This window comes from Carassius auratus, chromosome 25 (assembly GCF_003368295.1).
Source record: "Carassius auratus strain Wakin chromosome 25, ASM336829v1, whole genome shotgun sequence".
Taxonomy (NCBI): domain Eukaryota; kingdom Metazoa; phylum Chordata; class Actinopteri; order Cypriniformes; family Cyprinidae; genus Carassius; species Carassius auratus.
The window spans coordinates 14,445,219-14,468,720 of record NC_039267.1 but is presented as its reverse complement, the minus strand read 5'-3'; the positions used below and the strand labels follow the sequence as shown (position 1 = coordinate 14,468,720).

The window sequence follows — 23,502 nt, the reverse complement described above, 5'->3', positions numbered from 1 at the left end:
ACGTTCTTCTTTCAGACAAATACAATTGGAGTTATATAAAAAATAAATATCCTGGCTCTACCAAGCTTTATAATGGAGTGAATGGGGTTGAGATTTTGAAGGCCAAAAAATGCATCCATCCATCAGAAATAGTGCTCCACTCAGCTACAGGGGGTCAATAAGGGCCTTCTGAAATTAATCAATGCAATTGTGTAAGAAAAATATCCATATGTACAACTTTATAAATCGTAATCAGATAGATTTTGCTAACTGTCACACATTCACGATAAAGTGGCGTTCCAGTGGATGACATAGATGGATGCACCTTATTTTGCTTCAAAATCTCAACAGCCATTCACTGTCATTATAAAGCTTGGGAGAGTCAGGACATTTTTTAATATAAGTCCAATTGTATTCGTCTGAAAGAAGAAAGTCACATACACATAGGAAGGCTTGCGGGTGAATAAATCCTCTGGAGTAATTCTTCTTCTTTTTTTTAGCTCATTTGTGATTTTTCGTTCTTATGTGGAGAGAGAAAGCGAATGTGTGAGGGAGAGTCTTCAAGCGTATGTTCCTCAGTGGTACACTGCCAGAAAAATGGCTCCCTGACCACTTGGTCTGGCAAGCGGCCCTGAGGTCTGGAATCTGATGACTGTGCTCGACTAGACCTCATTGGTTTCTCTACAGTTCTGCAGATCCCACTCGTTCAGCATCAATATTAACCTCACTTCCCAGCTCTCAATCACCCAAACAATCTTCACAGAATCATAATTTGATCTTCTCTTTTTATTAGCTAGACATTTAGATCCAAATCAAGTCCAACAGGCTAATAAAATGGCCACATGTTTCGACTAGAGTTGAATATAGATTAAAACCAGACCAGTGAAAAAGGAAAGAAGCATGTTAAAGCAGGTTTCACCAACAGCTTAGATCTTTAGTTTGAAAAAAAAAAAAAAAAAACTCTGAAAAAGTACAACTTCTTGGACTTTAGTATGTTTACACATGCCGTTTTAATGGAGCTAGTTACATTGGTTTGGTGCTTGGTCGAGCTAGGTCTTCACATGTTTGTCCAAGTATACATTACAAAATGAGTCATTTAATATTTGAAGCATCACCATGAGCAAAAATAGTGAGGCCAGCTGTAGTCTGATTAACATGTAAACCTGTTTGAAACCACTAAGTTGCAATCCGATTGTTTGCCTGACTTAATACAATTTAAGTCAAACTATACTAGCAAGCCAGTCATACCCTAAGAATAGATCTGCTCTGTTGGTTAAAGTCAAACAGTTGGTTAGTTAAAGAGGTCAGGTATATGAACACGCTCTCCAATGATCCAAAGTGCAGTCCCAACACGACCTTTTCACTCCCTCAAATGTGGGAATGTGGTTTTCTATTGAAGCACGCAAACCTCCTCAGCCTTCATCAACCTCATCTCCCGCCGCTGAATAAACTCATCTTGAATAAATTCATTTTCCCTTTGACTGCACTATGAGGAGGCCGGACAGAGGCAAGAAGTCAATCCAGAACACAGTATCCGGCACCCAGTGGATCTAAAGTAGCTTTTCTCAGTGTGTTGGTGGTCCAGGCTAGTCATGATGAGATTTTACTTTCCTGAATAAGTAGATTTTGTTAGCTTTCCCACATAAAGACCAGGTCAAACCATTTTGGGCCGGCGTTTTCTGCCAAGATCCAGAGCTCTTTAATTTGGCAAATGGGTCTTGGCATTCAAGATGAGAAATAATTTGTATATATTAAAACATGTTTAGAAAAAGTACATTCACATGAAACCAACAAGAATACAAAGAGTATATTTCTAAGAACTGGTTTCCTTTTTCTTTCTTTTTTTTTTTTTTTACCGTGGTCAATCTTTTACATCACTGATCCAATTGGTATCTTTTATTATGAAACTATATACAACAAAGGGACCATGCACAAACTGACAGTGCAAGGCCTTTAGTTTGAAAATTGTGTATTCCTAGACAACATCACTACCCCTACGTACTGACCTAGACCCTATCATTATACTGAACGCCTTACATAGCAGATGACTTGGTGACTCCTGGCTGTCAACAAACCACTCCATTCTGCTAACCTCTGCATGCTCGAATAACAACACGAAATTGCTACAACATCTAGCATGTATCTATCAAGATTCCAGACACCAATTGAATATTGAAAGTATGGTTTTGGTGAGAATTCAGACTTTGTTTGAGAAAGGTAATCAGCATCCTTGGTTTATCTCAGTTATGAGCCAAGGATCTTGAGGAACCCCATAAATGTAGCGACAGCTGCACCACAGGACTCCTGCACATGTCTTTAAATTAGGGTCGAAGGGAGTGTTTTCCAGAAAAATGTGCTAACAAAGTTTTGGGACTATAACTTTTACATGGTAATTTAGCATGGTTTGCCATAGGAATTCAACTAATGCTTCCAGAGATCACACCATGAATATTTGCAGTTAAATTATTGCAGTGTATTGGGTCATGTGTGTACTTAGGCATGACAAATTTTAAATGTGGGAACATAAATGCATAAGTCTCATGGTTAAGACCAGGAAAAAAATCATAATACAGAGTCATTTCACTACAAAACTCTGCTGGAAAAACACCCTGTATCCAGGGTTTTAACTGGGTGAGATGATCTAGAAAGGTTATATATCACATTTTACAATAAATAAAAAATATCCAGCAGGCTGAATTTTTTTCAGGCTGATAATTATTTATAGTGATACTATAAAAATGTTATAATATTATTTTGTCTATATAAACTACAAAAAATTATATATATATATATATATATATATATATATATATATATATATATATATATATATATATATATATATATATATATATATATATATAAATGTATATATATAAATAAATATATATATATAGTTTTTTTTTACATTTATTTATTAGATTAATATTTATTTTACTTTATTAGATTCATTATTAATTTAGTAGATGATGGCTCTTAGAGAAAGAGGACAAAGAAAGAATCTAAATGGAAAAAAATATTTCAAATACTTATTTATTTACTTGTGTGTTTTGTGTCTATTTTAGGGTCCCCCGCCCCCAAAAAGCCCATTTAATCCCTGGATGTATAATGCTCTGTGTTTATTTTCAGCCACTAGTGATATTTCTTGGCAAATGTCTACTTTAGAGACACAAAAGACAGTGACTAAGAGACAAAAACAAGACAATAACAGGCCACAAGGGACAGTAACTCGAGCAGGAAAAATTCTCCCGGAGCTTCAACAAGGCCTGGCTGTGTCTGTAGTGTATTAAAATCCCCTGTGAATACAGCCAGGTGATTGGAGGATGACAAACCCAGCTAATGCTGAGTGATGTGGATGAAGGTAAGATGCTGTGCACAGTGTCTAGAGGATCAAAGGTGCACACACACTCATGCAAATTTACTTTCATGTACACACTCAGTCAATAGGATTTAGACTGGAGTCCTCCCTCCCTCCTTCTCCACTCTAATCGCAGTGTTGTGGTTTTCTCGCTGTGGCTCTGTGGTTGTTTTCTCCTCCCTCTCAGGAAACACACTGTCTCTCTCTCTCTTTGCTGTGTATATAAGTAAGCAGTGGGTAGGCTTTTCAGCAGACAGAGACAAACTATGCTAGAGTACTGTAGATGCAGAGAGGTGTGTGTAGTGTATCGTCAGCCGTATGTGTCTGAGACAGCGGCGTGGGATCTACAGGTGAGTGACCTCTAATTACTGTGACTCAATATTTTATATATACCCACACTTGGCATGACCCGGTTGACATCAGCACACTCTCAAACAAAGTGTTTGACAAAAGTAGGCACATTCCATCTTCTTATAGCATTTCTAAAATTGTTGTCTGTGTTGTTCTCAGTTAAGCATACTCTGTAATTCAGCGTTTTCTTTCCTGCTTTGTATCCAGAGTCAGACATCAGTGAATGTTTTGAATACTTTGAGTTAACTTGTTAAGCAATGTGATTTTTTTGCCTATTAAAAAACTATTAACTATGAATTTTGCCTCAAAATCCTTATTATTAATAGTAAGGTAGTTGATAAGTTTAAGTATTGGGTAGGAATAGGGATGCAGAACATGCTTATGCAGAATATGTGCTCTATAAGTGCTAATAATCAGCCAATATGTTACATATAGGCATTCTAATAAGGAACTAGTTCATAGTGAGAATTGGTCCCATACAAAGTACTAAAGTCTTACTGATTTTTTTATTTTCATCTTGTGTCTTGGAACCTACCAAAAAGCAGTATTTGCCCTCTTTTGATAGTAGAGGCAAAGAAGTTAACATGGCGTTTCGAAGACCTTTAAATATGAAAGCACAATACTTGTGTATCAAATGTTTTATAAGCTGATATTAGAGGTTTTTAAATTTATCTTTATCGATATTAAATATTTAATCGTGCTCATTTTCTCTGCTTTTACATTTGTCATAATTAAATGTTTATTTAATGTAAATATCTCTAAACACTACATTTAAAATCACTGTAAAACTCAAAATGTACTGTACATTATTCTTAATTGAAAACTGTATAAACCGTACATTTTATGAGTGTAAATAGGTAAAATGATAGGTAAAAATGTATATCCTGAATGCACTGTAAGTCGCTTTGGATAAAAGCGTCTGCTAAATGCATAAATTTAATTTAATTTAATTTATACTGTATCACTAATAGTGTAAAGGGGATTTTCAACAGTGTTGTGACTATTTTGAATGGGAAAGTTTTAGGGCAAGACCTCTCCGCAAAGGAAATCAAATGAAAGAAAACCTAATTAGCTCATTCCAAATATATGTGTTCCTCAAAGGGTTTAATTTAAAGTTTACTGTCAGGAAATGTGCCGTGGCACCACTGAGGTCTTTGAACAGTGGCTCTGTAAATATTTTGAAGCGAGTTAATCAGAGGGAAGGGTTTACAGATGAGATTACGTACTTCCGGATAAAAAGCTTCCGTTGGCTGGAGAAACCAACACGGTTGCCTCTAACGTCAATGTTTCCCAGGAGCCTATGATCACTATGTAGACCACTTGTGATTAATGGCGAAAATGTAGTATCATTATACCATTTCATTGTCAGCAGTCCTCAAAGGCAGCTTTAGAAGTTTCTTATTGTGTCAGCAGTGCCCAAAATACGATTCTTTGATCCTGAAGAGATCACTTATTATCCTGACTACTTAAGAGAAAACAATCCTCCATCAAACCAAAACACGCTTTCAGATTAACCTGACGTAGATCTCTGTTTGGGTTCCACTGTGATTAAGCTAATCTTTTTAAGGTTTTGTTTACCGTCCGAGCATTGAACGTAGCAATAAATAACCAAATTAGACCTCTTATCTGTGATCTAGGTGTGTGTGATATTTGGATTCAAATATCTTTGAGGAAAGATCAAATGGAAAACATCAGTAATGACAATGAAAGCTATGGATGTCAAAGAATGTTATTTTGTTTCATTTGAGGCAAACAAACGATTAAATGGGAACACTTGCCTTGCATCATCCTTACAGCCACAGATATTAAACCACACATCTATTGAGGAGCCCTGAGGTTCCTTTATGGCGATTCCAGAAACCTCTCTGTCTCCTTTTGTAAATCTGGCTCAATCATATTTATGTTTCCAATTTGGAGCAAATTCACATTTGGATGGGACTGAATGAAGTCCCATCGAAATCCAAGCATCAGGTCGACTCCATGCCTTTTGTGGCTTCTCTGGAAAGGTTTCTGTAAAAGCCACTCTCACTGAGCCACATGTATCTTAATTATTGCCAGAGAGGGCTGAGGGTTTGAGGAAGCTCAAAGATAAATAAATCTCTCTGAAATACAGTTACAATCACTTCGATTCTTCAAGTGTTTTATTGACGGCTAAGCCAAAAGCTTCATGGAAAGTTTTATTCATTCCCCCACTTACATTCCTTCGCATACTTAGGCATAATCACACGTGGGATCCTTCCTCTTCTTCATATTTAACAACCTTTATCACAAGCCACAGTATTGTAAATAAAGCCATCATTAATGATTTATACACTATCAGTGTGTAAAGGTACAGTATTCCTTGCACAAATGCCATGAAGATCATCTGTAAAGCTCGATGCAAAGCAGAGGTCTTATTATGCAGGAAGTGGTTTAATTCTTCCCCCTCATGGCACGGGCCTGGTGCCAGTCCTGGGGGAAAAAGGAGGTACAGCGCTCTCAGCCAGGCTCTTTCCACTCAATAACACAACCACCACAGGGCTACACAATTTGCCTTCATCCACAACATTCCACGCCATACCTCATTTTTCAGCCTCTGATTTAGCTGATGACTGGCATTAATAACCTCGCAAAACACGTGTTACTGCAATGCTTAATAGTAATTGGTTCCATGCCTTCCTCTGAGAGAAACTGAGACCCTTGATTATCTGGTACTAAAGAACATCCTGTAATATTTTTAATGAACTTGGAGGCTGTTACTAAAACCACAATTTTAAAATTTTTCCCAATTCACAATGAAATAATGAAAGTCAGATGAGAGGTTTAGTATACTGTGCTTTGCTTACCGTAGTCCTAAATGTTTTTTCAACACTTGAGAGCATCTGCCTTTATATATCTACTAAACTTCACTTTGACACCAGTCAGATGCCAGTTGGTTATATCTAATGCAATGAAATTCATACCCTTTGTCTTGTCTTTTAATGTTCTACTATGCAGATAGGGCATCTGGCAAGGGCAGCTATGATTATGGCTATGTGGGCGCCACACTGGTGAGAGTATGTGGCTGGATTTGGCCATTACCCCAGTGGTTAACTGCTGGTTTGACTGATGACTGCAACCGCCAAAGTAACGTTTGACTCAGAATCAAACCAAGCTGAAGCAAAAAATGTTATGTTTATGCTTGACCTTTCCCTACCCTTCACAGTTAACTTGGCTTAAGACTTTGGACAAAGGGCCTCAGTTCCATCTTAAAGATAAACACCTGAGCCATTTTAGACATTATCTACTGTGCCAGTAGCAAAAATGTTTGTATTTCTTGGCTGTCTATACTGTATATGTTCATTTAGTTGCTCATTTCACTTTACAGTAAATCATAATAGCTTTTTTTCTTTGCACCAATGGACTTAGTATAAACTTAAAGGTAGAATGAACATGCATTTAAGACCACTTAAAGTCAACTTGAAATTAAAAACTGACACTGTCTTGGAAATGATTTTGATCTTGGTGGCACAGTCTACTGTTAAAGAAATAGCTATTTAGGGATCGTTTTGACATACATTCAGGATTGGCTCATTTCTGATATATACAGCTACAGGTATGAAATCCAGTCAACTCTGGCATGAAATTCAATAACAAGTCCACTCCACTCCCATCCGATTTTTGTTTTGATTAATTGACCATCCTGTTTGACTCTGAATAGACCACATGAATTAATTTGTTTACAAATGCCATTTCGAATTAAGCTATCATTTAATTTAAGAGTTTGCTAAATCACTAGATCATGGTCAACAAGTTCATAGTTTCAAAGTGTGCATGAACTGCTAAAATATCTACCTTGATCACAAATTGCACTGGATAAATCATGCAAATGTAAAACGTACCAGCTATTGTGCAAACACTGTATAACTCTATGTGCTACTTACCTTTCTCCTTTTTTGTCCCTCACAGGATGATTGACAGTTGCCTGTGCTGAGTCACGTAGCAGAATGCCCGGTGTGCCCTGTGGGGCCTTGCAACACCACACTGTGCCCGTAGCCTGTGCCATCATCTGTTCCTGGCTGTTGATCCTGGTCCATCCTGCCTTTTGCCAGAAACCTGCAAAGCTGCCTCTGGTGGGCCGCAAGCCTTTCCTGGCAGCCTGGAATGCTCCACTGGATATGTGTATGTTGAAGTACAATATCGATGTCAGCCTTGATCTTTTCCATATCAGTGGCAGTCCACGAGCCGTCCACACGGGCCAAAATGTCACCATCTTCTATGCCAACCGCCTGGGCTACTACCCTTTCTACAACGAGCAAGGGGTTCCCATCAATGGAGGCCTACCTCAGAACAGCAGCCTTGAAGCACATCTTCACAAAGCCCGAAAAGACATCGCACACTTCATCCCTTCGGAAGACTTCCGTGGCTTGGCTGTGATCGACTGGGAGTTCTGGCGGCCACAGTGGGATCGTAACTGGAATAAAAAGTACATTTACCGACAGCGTTCAAGCGAGCTGATTACACAGGCTTACCTTAATGTGACCGACCAACAGGTGCAAGAGCTGGCACGCTTGCGCTTTGAGAAGAGCGCCAAGGAGTTCATGCAGGGCACACTGAAGCTAGGCACACAAACTCGTCCGCATGGACTCTGGGGTTTTTATCTCTACCCTGACTGTCACAATTACAATGTACATGAACATGACTACAATGGCACATGCCCCCACCAAGAGAGCAAACGCAATGACCAGCTGTTTTGGTTGTGGAACAGCAGCACTGCCCTCTTCCCAGCCCTCGCTATACGCAAAGGCCAAATGGACAGCATTCACAACCTGCACTTCTCACAGAACAGGGTACTGGAGTCACTGCGACTGGCCTCCCTTACCTCACTGCCCTATGAGCTGCCTACATATGTATACACACGCTTGGGGTATAGAGATGAGGCCATGGCGTTTCTGACCCAGGTAGGAGCATATACTCAATCAGAAATTTTAATATAGCAAGATATTTTTCAAGATGTACAATTTTACAATACAATTTTATCATCCAGTCAAGAAGAATCTCTGTTTGAATCTTCTGATTGTTATGTGTTCAGAAACAAATGGGGCTAATAACATTTATATAATTTTCTAACATTTCTGGACTAATTTGAGCATTTCTAAAGGGCCAGTGTACTGCAGAGTTTCGCTCCAAACAGCTCCGTAACACTTTCTTGGAAGTTTCTAGTGCACACCTAAGCCTTGATTGGCTGGTTCGGGTGTGTTTAATTGGGGTTGAAGCTAAACTCTGCGGTACAGTGGTCCTCCAGGAAAAGGTTTGGACACCCTTTCTCTAAACATAAAGCCTATTACTCAAATGGAAGGCTGTATTCTCCGGAGGACACATTTGCACACGTCATCAAGCCTGGTTTATTTCAGTTAAACCAGCATAGCATTGAGCATATTACAACAATTTATGGGTAACTAAGAATAATGGTCAATTTATAACTATTAATATTGTAAAATAAGATCTTCTTTATGACGTATGCAGCCTACAAATGCAACCTCCAGAGGATGCGGTCTTCAGTTTCAGAAACGGCCATAAACTGAGTCTGAAATCAAGAGCTCCCTCTTGTGGTCCAACAGAACAAACACTTTTAATAATTTGAGTTATACTGTTAATGTTTAGGAAATGTTCATTGCAGTGATGTTATATACATATATACATTCATTTCTTTATTCATTTTCATTTCACAGAAAGACTTGATACATACAATAGGAGAAAGCGCTGCTTTGGGTGCTGCAGGATTTGTCATTTGGGGGGACCTCAACCTCACTTCTTCAAGGGTGAGATTTTTAACACCATTTGATATACCTGAAATATCTCAAAACATTTGTTCACAAGTACCTACTTCTACAGTGACTCGTGTCTCATTAGTCAAGACTGCTGTGCTTATTAGTTAATAGTTTTTCAAGCTTTTCAAGAAAACCTTGCTTCCGGAGACCCATTGTCCTGTGGAGTTTAGCTCCAGATCTAATCAAACACATCTAAAACATCCAATCAAGGTGTTCGTGATGACTTGAAAATTGCAGGCAGGTTTGTTGGAATAACAGTAAAATATACAGCTAATTTTTAAAGGTGATCCATTGTAATTGATTTATTTATTTGACTACACAAGATATACCATTAAAAAAAAGTGAAACATAATTGATTTTGTGATTCTGGAAGTTACAAGAACCATGTTTTTCAATAAAAACCCACTGGTTGAGAACAACTGTCTTAATGGGACCACCATATTTTGGGTTCTATGTCAACAAATAGTTTGAAAAACCCAGTTCTAGATATTTTCTGTAGCAGCGACACTTTAACACATGCAAAAGGTCACCAGATACAATGATTGCAATGCAGTGCGACATTTACATTGATTTCCGGCTCAATACAGAATACATTAATACAATTGCCAGCAGACTTTGCTAAAGTTTCCTGTAGTATAATGCAACAGTTTTAACTTATTGTAAATTCCTGTGTACCCTCAGCACAACTGTTCCAAAGTGAAGGCTTTTCTGAATCATAGACTGGGTCAGTACATCACTAACGTTACCTGGGCAGCAGAAATCTGTAGCGACTTACTGTGTCAGTCCAATGGGCGATGTGTCCGTAGAGACCCACAGGCACCACACTACCTGCACCTGAGCCGCGGCAGCTATCGGATCCTGTCCAATCGAAACGGCACATTCACCGTGACCAGACTGCAATCTAAGAACGAGCGGCAGATGCTGGCCGACAAGTTCCGCTGTCACTGTTACCAGGGGTATGAAGGAGAGCGCTGTGATAGCATAGAGCCGGAGGAGACAGAGGAGGACAACATGATCAAAGAGGATGTGGAGAAGGAAAAGAAGGAACCAGAGGTCGACAATGACATACAGGATAGTGCTGTGCCTTTACAAAACGCCCTCGCCGTGACTGTTCTGCTCCTCTTGTTGAACTTCAGTTCTATTTAGAGGTGAAGCGTGTATTTTGTGGACCACTAACATCATAAGGGTGCTGTTTTATAAAACAGGTTTACCAAAGAAGACAAGCTTATTTCAGTTAGTCTGACTTATTTTGAACCAAATCAACTGACATTTAGTCAGACTAACTGAATTAAACCTGGCTTATTTGGTAAACGTGTTATATGAAACAGGCCTCAGGGGGAACTGCAAAAACAACAATTAATGTTTCCAAACATGTTTTCCAAACACTCCCCCATTGGTTGAATAAACCGCTAGCCCCGCCCAAACTCACGTCATTCGTTAAGACACTGTTGGCGTAGACAGTTGGTCAGATTCACAAACAGATAAATGTTTTTAAAATGCTCCAGAGCCAAAGTTTACACTAGTTGTCAACCAAAATATTTTTTTTAGATAGATAGTAGCTTAGAGAGCAAGTTGGTCAATGGCTGATAAATATATATGAGAATTTGATTTAGAGATACCAAATAAGTCATGCTGCAATTAATTTTAATACAGCTGACAACTAAACTTGGCAACCTACAGAGCTTATTTACAGTTGTATTTTCTTCTATCTGAGATTAGAAAAATGATACACTTCACCTTTAATGAAAAGCGGCTAAACAGCCACTTTATGGCACATCATGACTCAGTCAGGTTTTAATATTTGTGACTTTGCAATACTGAAAAATGATAGCTGTTACAATGGTGCTGTATGCTAATGTAGATGAGATGCAAGCCTTGTTTGCACAAACTTCAGTCTAAATATTTTTTTTAAGAACTGTTCTGGATGCGTGCTTGATGATTGTTAACTTGCCACTGTTTTCAGACAGGAAAGGTTAAATCTATGCAGTCTGTTTTTACAAATAGCTAAACTTAAAATAATTCTATATCAATTCATCATTATTTTAAGTTAATTGTGCTAGTGGGTCAAAATAATCCTTAGCCTAATGGTTAAAAAATCATAATAAAATAAAATGTGCTTCAAATGATAATATAGTATACAAAAAACTTCAGATGTTACTGTTCTCATTTTATTGAATTGTATAAAACAGTACAAATGCCAACATGTAATTATACCATTACATGAAACAATCAATCTTTATATCTTTCGTCATATTTTAAGCTTTTATTGATATCGCACACTAGAATAAATCATTGTACTCATCATATTAATGATGAGAAAACTCAGTGGACACAAACAGAGTTGAAGCTAGTTGAATTTCGTTAAAGTACAAAGTCTCATTTTGTTGTTTTGTCCCCCAAATTCCTGAAATGTGTGTTAAACCAAAGATTATGAAGATGTATGTTTACACATGTAAGTCTGCATTTGCTAAACCACAGAATGCTGTGGTGTGTGAAAACTCATTATGATTGTACGTTAAACTGTATTTTTATGCTCTTGTTTGAATGAAGCCAGAATGATTGATACTCAATACAAAGAAAAGTATTATGCCTCAACACCTTTCATTACTCTGAATACTTTTAATTAGCAAAATCTAGGAACTGTAATAGAGGTCGACAGATTGTCTTACATGTCCAGGTTCAGACTGAAGGATAATCAGACCATGTTTTATCAATATTTTCTGACCCGTTTTGACTGTACAGTTTTCTAAAATGCTGCATTTTTTGTTCCATGTAGACTGTAGCTTGTATGAGGCACTATTATCAGAGCCTTCATTATTGGTCAGTGTCTTTTGATTTGATTTTTTATTTTTACCTCAGTGCTAAAGTTCTCTGAAATATATTTCCACATAGTTATTTTTTATTCATCTCAAAATCAATCATTTATGCAATATGTAATTCATTACTTGATTATTTTTTTATTTTAAATATACATTGAGCAATACCATTAATCAAATACTCGATGAAGACAAATTTTGCTTGAGTCTTGATGCACTGCAAATAAAGGATTGTAACCTGGCCTTGATTCTCATTGTAAAAATCTTGGAAAGCATTACAGATGAAAAAAAACACTGCCTATTTGGGTCATCATCTGATCACATTATAGCCAACTTCTGTTGAGCTTCAACTGGCAGATGGCATTTTATTTTCCTGCAAAATGTCTGGATAACCTTGGGGATTCATTTCACCATTGATAATTTCAAGCTGTCCAGGCCCTGAGGCAGCAAAGTGAAAGTGACGTGACATCCAGCCAAGTATTGTGACCCATACTAAGAATTCGTGCTCTGCATTTAACCCATCTGAAGTACACACACAGAGTCAAACTCTCTAACCACTAGGCCATGACTTCCCCACAAGCAGCCCCAATGCCCCCTCCACCATATTTTACATTACAGTAGAATCTGAGTCTACTGTCTGTACAATTCCCTTAAGTCTCGAAGAGAGGTCTGAACTCAAACATCATTGGCATTCACCAGTTTGAATAAGATAATGATCCACGCATAAAAGTGAGATTTTGATCATTCTTGCATTCCAAAAGTACAAAATGATTGTACGAAATGAAACAACAACAACAACTTTTGGTATATCATCAAACATAAAGTTGATATATATTTTTAGGAATAGTATATATAGTTTAGGAAATGGGTTTTAAAAGTAACCAGAGGACATCATTTCTAACTACACTAATGCTTTTCTAGTTACATACAACAATCACAGTCTTGTGTTTTTAAACATTGACCTCTGCTAATATTTAACAGGAACCTGAGCAAGCTACATTTGATTTTTGCTAGAGGAGAAACTTATTTGGCTCGGTAAGATATTCCTTATTTCTAAATCTCGAACTAAGAATGAATTTTAATTATAAAGACATCTCCTAGCTCCATATATTTCTGATGAATTATAAGAAAGCTCGAGACAAACCACCATACAAGAATGTTTTAAAAATGAATACCATTTTTCTAGCAAAGACAATGTGAATACTTCAGGGTTTATTTCTGCAATGTTGTATTTTTTTGTGTCAAAACAAGATACTGCTTTACTTATTTTAAAACATTGTAATTTTTGATCTCAATCATGGTACGCAGATGGGGGACCAAAGGAAACAAAGGTTACCATTTTACACCTTTCTCTTTTTTACATTCGGGCATCTTATCACATCACTGTCTCCTCCACCAGCAGTAGTTCCTCTCTTCCACAGGCCTTTTGTGCTGTTGTGGAATGCTCCTATTTCTAAATGCCAACAACTGAAGGTCCCTCTAGATTTATCGCTGTTCCAGGCGGTCACCACACCTGCCAGGGAACGCAATCAATCCCTGACCCTGTTCTACAAAAATCGAATTGGCCTTTACCCCTATGTGGACCTCCACTCCTTGAAAGAGTATAATGGTGGCATCCCGCAGAGGGGCAACCTGTCTGCTAGTTTGGATAAAGCTAAGGAAGAGTTTACCCGGTACATTCCGGACTCAACCCCTGGTCTCGCTGTCATGGATTGGGAAGAGTGGCTTCCAATGTTTGACCGGAATTTTGACGACAAGGAGATCTACAAAGAACTTTCCATCAACTATACCCTCCAGCAGAATTCTTCCCTTGACCCGCAACAGGCATCAAGCGAAGCCAGACTACAATTCCAGCATGAAGCCAGACGTTTCATGGAAGAAACTCTGAAAATGGGAATCGATCTTCGACCTCTGCATCTGTGGGGCTACTACTTGTTCCCAGACTGCTATAACTATGACTTTGAGGAGTCAAACTACACAGGTACTTGCTCGGAGCACACAAAACAGTTGAACAACGAGCTGCTCTGGTTGTGGGAGGTTAGCACTGCCCTTTACCCATCAGCATATCTGCCAGTTGCTGTGAGTGGAAGCAGGAGCGCAGCACTATTTGTTCGTCACCAGGTGCGAGAGGCGACAAGAGTGGCAGCCCTGCCGAAACGTCACCACACTGCACCAGTTTACGTCTACCTACGGCCTCTCTTAAGAGACCAAAAGGAGCATTACATGAATGAGGTACAGGTGACCACGGCAAAACATATGTACTATGGTACAACCAAAATATGGAAAAATATAGTCTAGGCCAGGAGTATATAGGCCACATAGGTTTCTTGCAGTAATACACTGTCTGTTTTTCTAGATTGATTTGGTGAGCAGTATCGGTGAGAGTGCAGCCCTGGGAGCTTCAGGGGCTGTGCTATGGGGGGCGAGTGCTGATTACAAAGACAAGGTAGTTTAGAAAGAAAATCATGTTTTGGGAGAGACATGACATAAGCATGTAAAAATGACAATAATTGTAATGTTTCTCTTTCCTTTCAGGCCTCATGTGAAGTCTTGTCTGCATACCTGTCTGATACCTTAAACCCTTACATTGCCAATGTCAGCACTGCGGCCCAGCTCTGTAGCAAAAGTCTCTGTCTAGGCAATGGACGCTGTGTCCGCAAAAACTACAACTCAGACGATTACCTCCATATAAGTTCAGAAAGCCACCAAATCAGTAGGAAAGATGGGAAATATGTGGTCACGGGGACCCCCTCTCCAAGTGATCTCGCTTACTGGAAAAACAAGTTCACTTGTCAGTGCTATGAAGACAGGAAGTGCACCGCTACAGTACCTGCTTTCTAACAGAAAATGTTAAATTATGTAACATAACTGTCGAACGCAACACATCATTTTAATTAACTTTTGTTGTATTAAAAATTAAACAAACACATGCATGTTGGAGTCATAATGATTCAAAGGAACTAATGAGATTCAGGATTAAATTTATCGGACTTTCTTTTCTTGGCTCATTTTAGTTTCTTTTGAGTGTTATCCTGGGGATTACACAAACATATTCGCAAACATGTACAGTAAATACAGTGTGGAGACAGCCCTTCAGGGATAGATTTAACCACGAGGTTGCAGGTTTAAACCACTAGGAGTCGCTGTCTCTGCATCACATACACACTTGATGAGAGCTACAGTACTACAATACACCTTCTACTAAGTAAACCCAGCAGTGCAAATACTGAATCTGCAAAGCTAAGATGTCCTATTCTAGCTCATATCATTACGAACAATACAATGTACTCAACTATCCTACACAATGTTGTAGTTTTAAAAAACGTTTTGTTTGAGGACGTTTAGTTTGTCGTACACTGACCTCTCCTAAATATAGTAATCAAGGATCTTTCCAATCAATATATACATATAAAAAAAACATTTATAATCGAATGGAGAGCCCCATTCCATCTAAAGTCTACTTACCGTGTCGATAGAAATCCTTTTATATGTCGATAAAATTTTTTTACCAACATTTTAACACATTTTAGGTTTATTTTCAATGGGCATTCACCACGCGCAGGTTTGATGACGCACTTGAGTAAAATCGAAAGCTGATTCGCTTAAAAGTTCACCTTTGACAATGATTGGTCATTGATACGGAAAGACGTTAATTTTTTGTTTAACTTTTCTTTTTTAATTAAAATGTTTAGTTTTGATTTAAGAAACTTTATATGATAATGTTTAAGTTATGAATATTAAAAATTTTCACAATATTTAAATAAACGATATTCATAACATTAAAAAATAGCTTATGCATAACAGATACCTTATTTTGTTACATATCATTGACTGTAGATGGCAGTGTTGCTACGTCACGGCACTACAGCTAGTCCATTCATATTAATCTTAATAATAATAATATTATATATATATATATATATATAAAATGTATTTTTATTTTGAATCTGAGCTAACCCAAAGATCAACACAATACAACTCAATACAGAACAAACAAGTCTCTAAAGACCAAACCATCCACAGTAATGTTTCTGATTCACTCCTCAAATTTCTGGGCTAGTAAAAAATCCTCACCAAAAATGTTTCTTTAATGTGTATGGCATACAGTAAGACCTGAGGTATGTTTTCAGCTGAAACTAACATCTACATGATCAACAAAAGACCCTGCAGTGACCGCCTGTGACAGGCATAGTGTTCTGACTCTGAAGGGGGGCTGGTCCTCGCTTCCACAGGGTGACATGACGCAAATGTCCCTAGACAGACAAAAGACAGCTTTTACTATTCAGTAACCAAACAGAGACGGCAACAGTGACTCTATAAAATAAAGGAAAACATACAACTAAAAGGAACTGGTGAGAAAATGCAAGTCAGCTGTTGGGGAATGTGTTGGCATGCATTAACATGCAAATTATAACATACAAAATATACATTTTTGTCCATTAAATGTGTGCAATAATGTATTTAACAAACTAACTTAGATTCGTAATATATAGCCTATGTACGTGTGTATGTGGTTTGAATGGATGCAGTTTAAATGCATTCTATGCAGTTGCTTATTTGAAGATTTTGCCAGAAGACATTGTCAGTTGCTGTAGTTTAGTAAGACTAGAGAGACTAATGTCTGTGAATATGTTGATGCCTCAGGTCAAAGTGTGGGCTGTAATTGCTCTAACAAGGATTGGTAGTGTTTATGGCTCCCCTTTATGTCGACCTACTGACATACATTCTGAACCCTGACTTTCAGGCCATCTGTCAGACTAAACCTCCCCAAAACACATGTGAATTCCCACATGACTATATATAGCAACATTAAAGGAATATTTGACCTAAAAATGAAAACCATCTCATGTCTTTTGAAACCTGGATGACTTTCTTCTCTGAAAAACAAAATTTGTAATTTTACAGAATGTACTTTCTTGAATGCATTTAGAATACAATATCGATAAAAGTAGAGCCCTATTCCAAATAATGCCTATTTAATCTCCTGTTGTCACATGGGTATCTTTGTGTGAAGAATACACCAAAAATCAAATTCACGAGAAAACAATGTCCGATTCGTTAATGAATCAGATACTTTAAATCAATTGGTTGATTCGGTCCACAATGCGTGCATCTGAAATAGCATACAGAGAATGATTCGCTAGTGAATCTGATTTTTTGGTTCTCGGGTTCAGCTTAGTGAATCAGTTAACATTTCTCTGGCAGGTAAGAACTTCAATCGACAATTTCATTTTGTTTTTCATCTGTTCCTCACAAAAATCTATTGTACAACTTAACACTTACGTTTTATGGATGTATAGTAGATGATAATTTTGTGTTCGTTTTGGAGCTTGAAAACTTGGGTACTTACAGTAGGCTCCTGTATAAAAACGAGGACACAGAGGAACACAGTAGTTAGAGCACAGTGCTTTTGCACTCATCTTGACCAAATGCTTTGTAGACGTGCATCAAAAGTGACTTCTCCTCAAGTGCCCTCGAGGGTGTCCTTGACCTACGTGGACCAAAACACGGCAGCAAATGAAGAGACATTCAGTTCAGAAAAAGTAATTTATCTCTCTCCAGCTTAAGGATGGAGTCAGTTTTGTGAGCTAATGAGGTGTTTACTCATGGAATAAAGTGCTGGCCTGATATAATTTCTGTAACATACATTTTTTATCTATGCTCTCTTGTACAAATGGATGCTGACACATGGACAGAGGTTTGCCCTTGAGTTATGTGATTCATAATGCCTGTAACACAAATGTGGACTAAAACACCTCTGAGTAATCACACACAAGGTTACCGCTGACCTACTTTTGGGATGTTCCAGTTTGACGTTCTTGGTTCCATTTGAGTAGTCCACATTCTCAAATCTCCTTTTATATGTTATTGTTAGTCATTTCTTCTCGAAAAGGTGCTAAATAGAAAATAAAAAAACAGATGACTGCTCAGAAGTGACCTTTCTAATGGATTCATCTTTCTTTTACCAGACCACTGTATTCAAATGATATTGAAGATGACTGTTATTTGTTTGGGATGGCCCTGATATCATTACTCTTTTGATTTATAGGTTAGGACAGCCGCATGCAGTGTTTGAAGACTATAGCTTGTCAGTGTTCCCATAAATCAACTCATTCAGCTCTTTGTGACCGTCTATAAAGGGCTCAGATCATGCGGTGACCCAGAGGCTTGCCAGCACTAGTCAGTGACTACTGGACTGAACCCACTAACACCACCTATGTGTCATTCCACGACAGAAATCACCCCAACCTGCATCCATCAGGTGGACCTGCAGCTCTTCCTTGATCCTGGAAAACCTGGAAATACAAGGAAAGGTGCAAAGGTGACTTCCAGGTCTAGAAATGACACAGAAATGAATGACAAATCTTAAAGTTCCCAAAAGTATGTTTTTGGTTCAAGAACCTTCAAGTGAACCTAGTCTAAAGAACCATTTACCAATATAAAGAACCTATTTCATAGAATGGAATGGTACTATGGATATTGTTGATGCCAAAAAAAAAAAACCTTCATTTTTTTTTTTTTTTTTTTCAGAGAGTGTCAGGCAGTCTAGCTTTGTAAATTATGCATGAAATGAATATGCATGACATTTTCCCCTCCAATATTTTCATGGAGGAAATTTGGCATGATGGCATGAACGGTGTGAGTGAAAGAGAAGTTCATGTAGGACAACGTCATGCCATAGACATGGTCCTGATAAACATCTCGCTCATCTCTGTACACACACACACACACATAATTAAACTCCATCATGCATGAGGAGAGATTGGCTCGGGGCTCAGGAATGAAATCTCATTAGCACAAGCCTGCCACGATTGGCAATTACTCAATTCATTTGTCAGCTACGGCCCAGAAGTAATGCCTTGTCGTTCCTGTGCACAGATGGGTGATATCCAGCATCATCCTCTCTCCACTTTCTCCACTCCTTTCCCGCTTCTTCAGCTTAATGTGACTTAAAGAAGCGCTTTATCTCAGGCCTCCTGAACCCATCAAAAAGACAAGACCATTATTATTATTATATGCAATATCCCCTTTGATGTCATTCCATAACAGTTCTCTCTGGGAATCCCTAAACGCAAACTGCCTTGTTTTTCACAAAACCGGCAATACATGTGAAAGCATGTGGGATCTGCAATGGAAAAAAAGTGGCATTCGGAAGCTTTTCACCGCCTGAACGGAGCGGAGACACTTTCTGATTGTATCACTTTGATGGATTTTGAGGACAAGATAGCAGATGTTTTAAAAGAAACGAGTTTAGCATTAGAAAAGTTGAAAAGGACCAATAAAGAAAAGCAAAATATTGTCAACTTTTAAATGAATTCAATGCGTGTGGAAGCATGATTTTGGATATCAATGCGTGTCGGAGCAAACATATTTCACATGTGGTTTATTGGACTCGTGGCCCTTGGAATGCTTAAAATGAATTATAACACCTCAGTGTCTCTTGCGGTCCTTTTGTTTGTGACCACTGAGTCGCAGGCCAGTAATGCTCATTTGGCTTTCTCCCACAAACCATAAAAAGTCCACACAGGGCACTGATTGTTTCCTTTCAGCCCCGAATGCCACAGTGACGCAAAAAGTTTCCTTTGTCCAAATGAAAACTCTGCAAATTTTTTTCTGCTAAAAAGTCGATGTTAGTATTTGTTTTGATACGCTGACACAAAGCTCCCTGAGAAGCTCACAGAGACGCACATTCTCTATGGAAAAGGAAAGGGGAAATGGAAACTGATTCAAAACGAAAAACAGATTAACAAAATGACTTGTTTTTGCGAACGTTAAAGAAAACAGAGCTTTACATGCGAGTACCAAAGAACAGAGATGGTTGAAAAAGGATGTTTTCTCTATTTCAGAGAGAGAACAAGGGATGGAAACAATGCTGAGATTGTACATATACACCCAGTTAAGCATTATTATGCCAGTGAATGATGACACATATTTAACCCTCCTCCACTCTCAGGATCTGTTACAAATAACGTTCTAACTGTCTGAGACTAGTATAAAACATCAGGATTTCCCATTTTAAACTATACATTTACATTCCCTTTGGGAGCACTGTCAGTATTTATTTTCTGGTTCATTAAATGCTTGTTTATTCACATGTACAGCATTAGCATTCAGGCTACACGGCTACATGCCTGAAGAACAGTATTTTTGTCTGCCGTTTGTTTTTAACTGTGTTGACTCAGAATGCTCATTAACTACTATCTACTCAGTCCTGTGGGCCACTATGCCTCCGGTAGCACATTTTATTATTTATGTTTATTTAATCTGACATTTCAAGTGAGCTCTGGATTTTTCAGATAAGACTATTGTACGTTTTCCTAAAGTCTTCAGTTGTGTGGACCTGAGGTTGACCTGGAAGTCTGAAGAGGATCAATCTTTCATTTTAAGCACTGAGATGAAGAGGAAAAGATTAAACATTAGTTCGTTTGGATACTTTCCAAATGTATGAATTACCCATTTTCACTTTGAGAATTAAGATTTAAGGACCATTTGCAAGTTGATAACTTGGCCTATAAAGTTTTAATAATCGTTCGAATTCCATGCAAATAGTCAAGTCCACATCATATTTACAATGAAAATAGTTCTGAGGAACAATATCGTTTTAATCACTTTCAGGACAAGGAATAATTTGACGAACAATAAAAACATTGACAACCAATTAGAAATCATCCTGCATTGAAGCACCCAATCATTTAAAGTGACAGACAAAACTTGTGTACTTAATAAACAGAATTGTGCGTTTGTGTGGACGCTAATATGGCTATAATTATAGTTATAGTTTTTCATTATTCTTAGTTCTATTGTTTTAATTAGGCCTTTAGACTCCGAGAATTGTAATTAGTTTCACTTTAATTGCACCTGATAATAATATATTGATTTTCTTTAAAAAGTAAAACGTAACCATTTGCACAAGTGATCTCAGACTTCTGTATATTTGTAATTCTATATGCAAATAGCAATTATAAAAAAAAATTGCCCATTAATCCTTATAAATATTAATAGTACTTTAATTAAAGCATTTGTCACGGGTTAAATTACTTTGCCAATTCGAGATTAAAAGATTTTAATAATTAATCAGACAATCATTTTTATGTAATGAGCAAAGGTCACTTCCCATCCGGTGTCATTTCACCATCCCACAGGTTTGGTGACCCATTTTTGTATTAGATAATCATCCAATATTGAGCAGGGAATAAAATATACTGTTAGATATGATCATTTTAATTGGCCCATTCACAAAAATCATATTTGTTTGATATCAAAGAAATAGTTCACCCCAAAATGAAAATTACCCCATGATTTACTCACCCTCAAGCCATCCTATGTGTTTCTTCTTTCAGAAGAATACAGTCAGAGTTGTATAGTCAGTAAGAAAATTAGCAGACAGTAATCAGTTTGAAGAAGATCAACAGCAGTTCAGACTATGAAGAGAAAATGCAGAAAAGCTGAGCGGATGTGGCAGAAGACGAAACTTGAAATTCACTATAGCATCTATAAAGACAGCCTTCATGCTTTTAATATGAAACTAGCCATAGCTAGACAGAATTTCTTCTCAAACCTTATAAACAGTAACTTAAACAAAACTTGTACTCTTTTTGCCACTGTTGAGAGACTGACAAACCTCCTAAGCCAGATTCCCAGTGAAATGCTCTCAGACAGCAAATGTAATGTGTTTGCTTCATTCTTCTCTGAGAAGATCATCAAAATCAGGAAGGCGATTAGCACATGCTCAAGTAATGCAGTAGACAGACAGATTCAGCAGCAATATCAAAAGGATACTATGTCTATTTTTGAAGAAATTGATAGCAAATTTGGGAAGAAATAGTGCAGCATCTAAAAATCATCAACCTGCTATCTTGACACAATTCCCACAACTTTTCTCAAAAGTGTGTTTAACTGTTTAGAAGCAGATGTCTTAGAAGTGGTGAACACCTCACTTCTTTCTGGGACATTTCCAAACACTCTGAAAACTGCAGTTGTTAAGCCCCTCCTGAAAAAGAGCAATCTTGATAACACCATTTTGAGCAATTATAGTCCAATATCTAATCTTCCTTTTATAGGCAACATTATAGAAAATTTAGTTTTTAATCAGCTGAACAAATTACTTAAACTCAAATGGATACCTGGACAATTTTCAATCTGGTTTCCGACCGCATTACAGCACAGAGACAGCACTCATTAAGATGATAAATGATATTCGCTTAAATTGTGACTCTGGCAAAATATCGGTGCTGGTATTGCTAGATCTCAGTGCTGCGTTTGACACTGTCGATCATAACATACTACTAGAGAGACTGAAAAACTGGGTCAGGCCTTCTGGGATGGTACTCAAATGGTTCAGGTCATACTTAGAAGGGAGAGGCTATTATGTGAGTCTAGGAGAGCATAAGTCTAAGTGGACGTCCATGACATGCGGAGTCCCACAAGGGTAAATTCTTGCACCGCTCTTGTTTAGCCTGTATATGCTCCGACTAAGTCACATAATGAGAAAGAACCAAATTGCCTATCACATCATTTTACATATTCACTGTATTTTATGTCAAATCATTTTATATTTTAAAATGTTTAAAAATCATTTTAAATAAGTTTTTTTGTAATAAAAATTTACAAATTTTATTTTTGAAATTATTTTTCTTCACGATTTTTACTTTCTTTTATGTAAAGCACTTTGAATTACCATTGTGTATGAAATGTGCTATATAAATAAACTTGCCTTGCCTTGCTTTGCCTATTAAAAATGTCTCAGCTCTTCAGAATTTTATAGTGAGTAGGCATTGAGATACTGAAGCCCAAAAAACTGCATCCATCCATTATAAAAAGTGCTCCACACAGCTCCAGGGGGTTTATATATATATATATATATATATATATATATATATATATATATATATATATATATATACACACACACACACATACATATATATATATATATATATATATATAAAGTACATTTCCATATTTAAAACTTTTAATCTCTAACTTGTGCTTTGCATTTACGAGAGTGGCGTTCCAGCGGATAACGTAGAATGCAGGTGTAGCATAACATAAGCTCTGGTGAGAAGAGATGAATGGGGAAGTACAGAGAGAACAAAACAAAACACCGGTCACAAATAAAAAATGTCAAAGGAAGAGACTGGTTTTCCTATGCTGTAATCGAAAAAGTTGGTTCTCGTGAGACAAGCATGTTCTCAACGGAGCTTATATA

The 23,502-nt window shown here is 37.5% G+C and overlaps 2 protein-coding genes across 2 annotated transcripts; both read left to right on the top strand.

The window, feature by feature from the left end:
• The first annotated feature begins 3,599 nt into the window (after positions 1-3,599).
• Positions 3,600-12,535, top strand: hyal4 (hyaluronidase 4). The gene is made up of 4 exons (XM_026202827.1): positions 3,600-3,687; positions 7,616-8,607; positions 9,379-9,468; positions 10,159-12,535. Exons 2-4 carry the CDS (start codon positions 7,654-7,656, stop codon positions 10,621-10,623), a joined length of 1,509 nt encoding a protein of 502 aa, XP_026058612.1. The 5' UTR covers positions 3,600-3,687; positions 7,616-7,653; the 3' UTR covers positions 10,624-12,535.
• Positions 12,536-13,251: 716 nt separating this feature from the next.
• spam1 (sperm adhesion molecule 1) lies at positions 13,252-15,259 on the top strand. Its single transcript, XM_026202826.1, has 4 exons — positions 13,252-13,328; positions 13,602-14,525; positions 14,650-14,739; positions 14,829-15,259. The coding sequence occupies exons 2-4, from the start codon at positions 13,602-13,604 to the stop codon at positions 15,132-15,134; spliced, it is 1,320 nt and encodes a 439-aa protein (XP_026058611.1). The 5' UTR covers positions 13,252-13,328; the 3' UTR covers positions 15,135-15,259.
• Positions 15,260-23,502: the final 8,243 nt, after the last annotated feature.

What these genes read in the sequence shown, in the direction of transcription:
- hyal4 (XM_026202827.1), top strand. Translation starts at nt 7,654, where the DNA reads ATGCCCGGTGTGCCCTGTGGGGCCTTGCAACACCACACTGTGCCCGTA. An exon ending in CCATGGCGTTTCTGACCCAG is followed by an intron (nt 8,608 to 9,378) that starts GTAGGAGCATAT and finishes TTCATTTCACAG; the next exon opens with AAAGACTTGATACATACAAT. An exon ending in TCAACCTCACTTCTTCAAGG is followed by an intron (nt 9,469 to 10,158) that starts GTGAGATTTTTA and finishes GTGTACCCTCAG; the next exon opens with CACAACTGTTCCAAAGTGAA.
- spam1 (XM_026202826.1), top strand. Translation starts at nt 13,602, where the DNA reads ATGGGGGACCAAAGGAAACAAAGGTTACCATTTTACACCTTTCTCTTT. An exon ending in AGGAGCATTACATGAATGAG is followed by an intron (nt 14,526 to 14,649) that starts GTACAGGTGACC and finishes CTGTTTTTCTAG; the next exon opens with ATTGATTTGGTGAGCAGTAT. An exon ending in GTGCTGATTACAAAGACAAG is followed by an intron (nt 14,740 to 14,828) that starts GTAGTTTAGAAA and finishes CTTTCCTTTCAG; the next exon opens with GCCTCATGTGAAGTCTTGTC.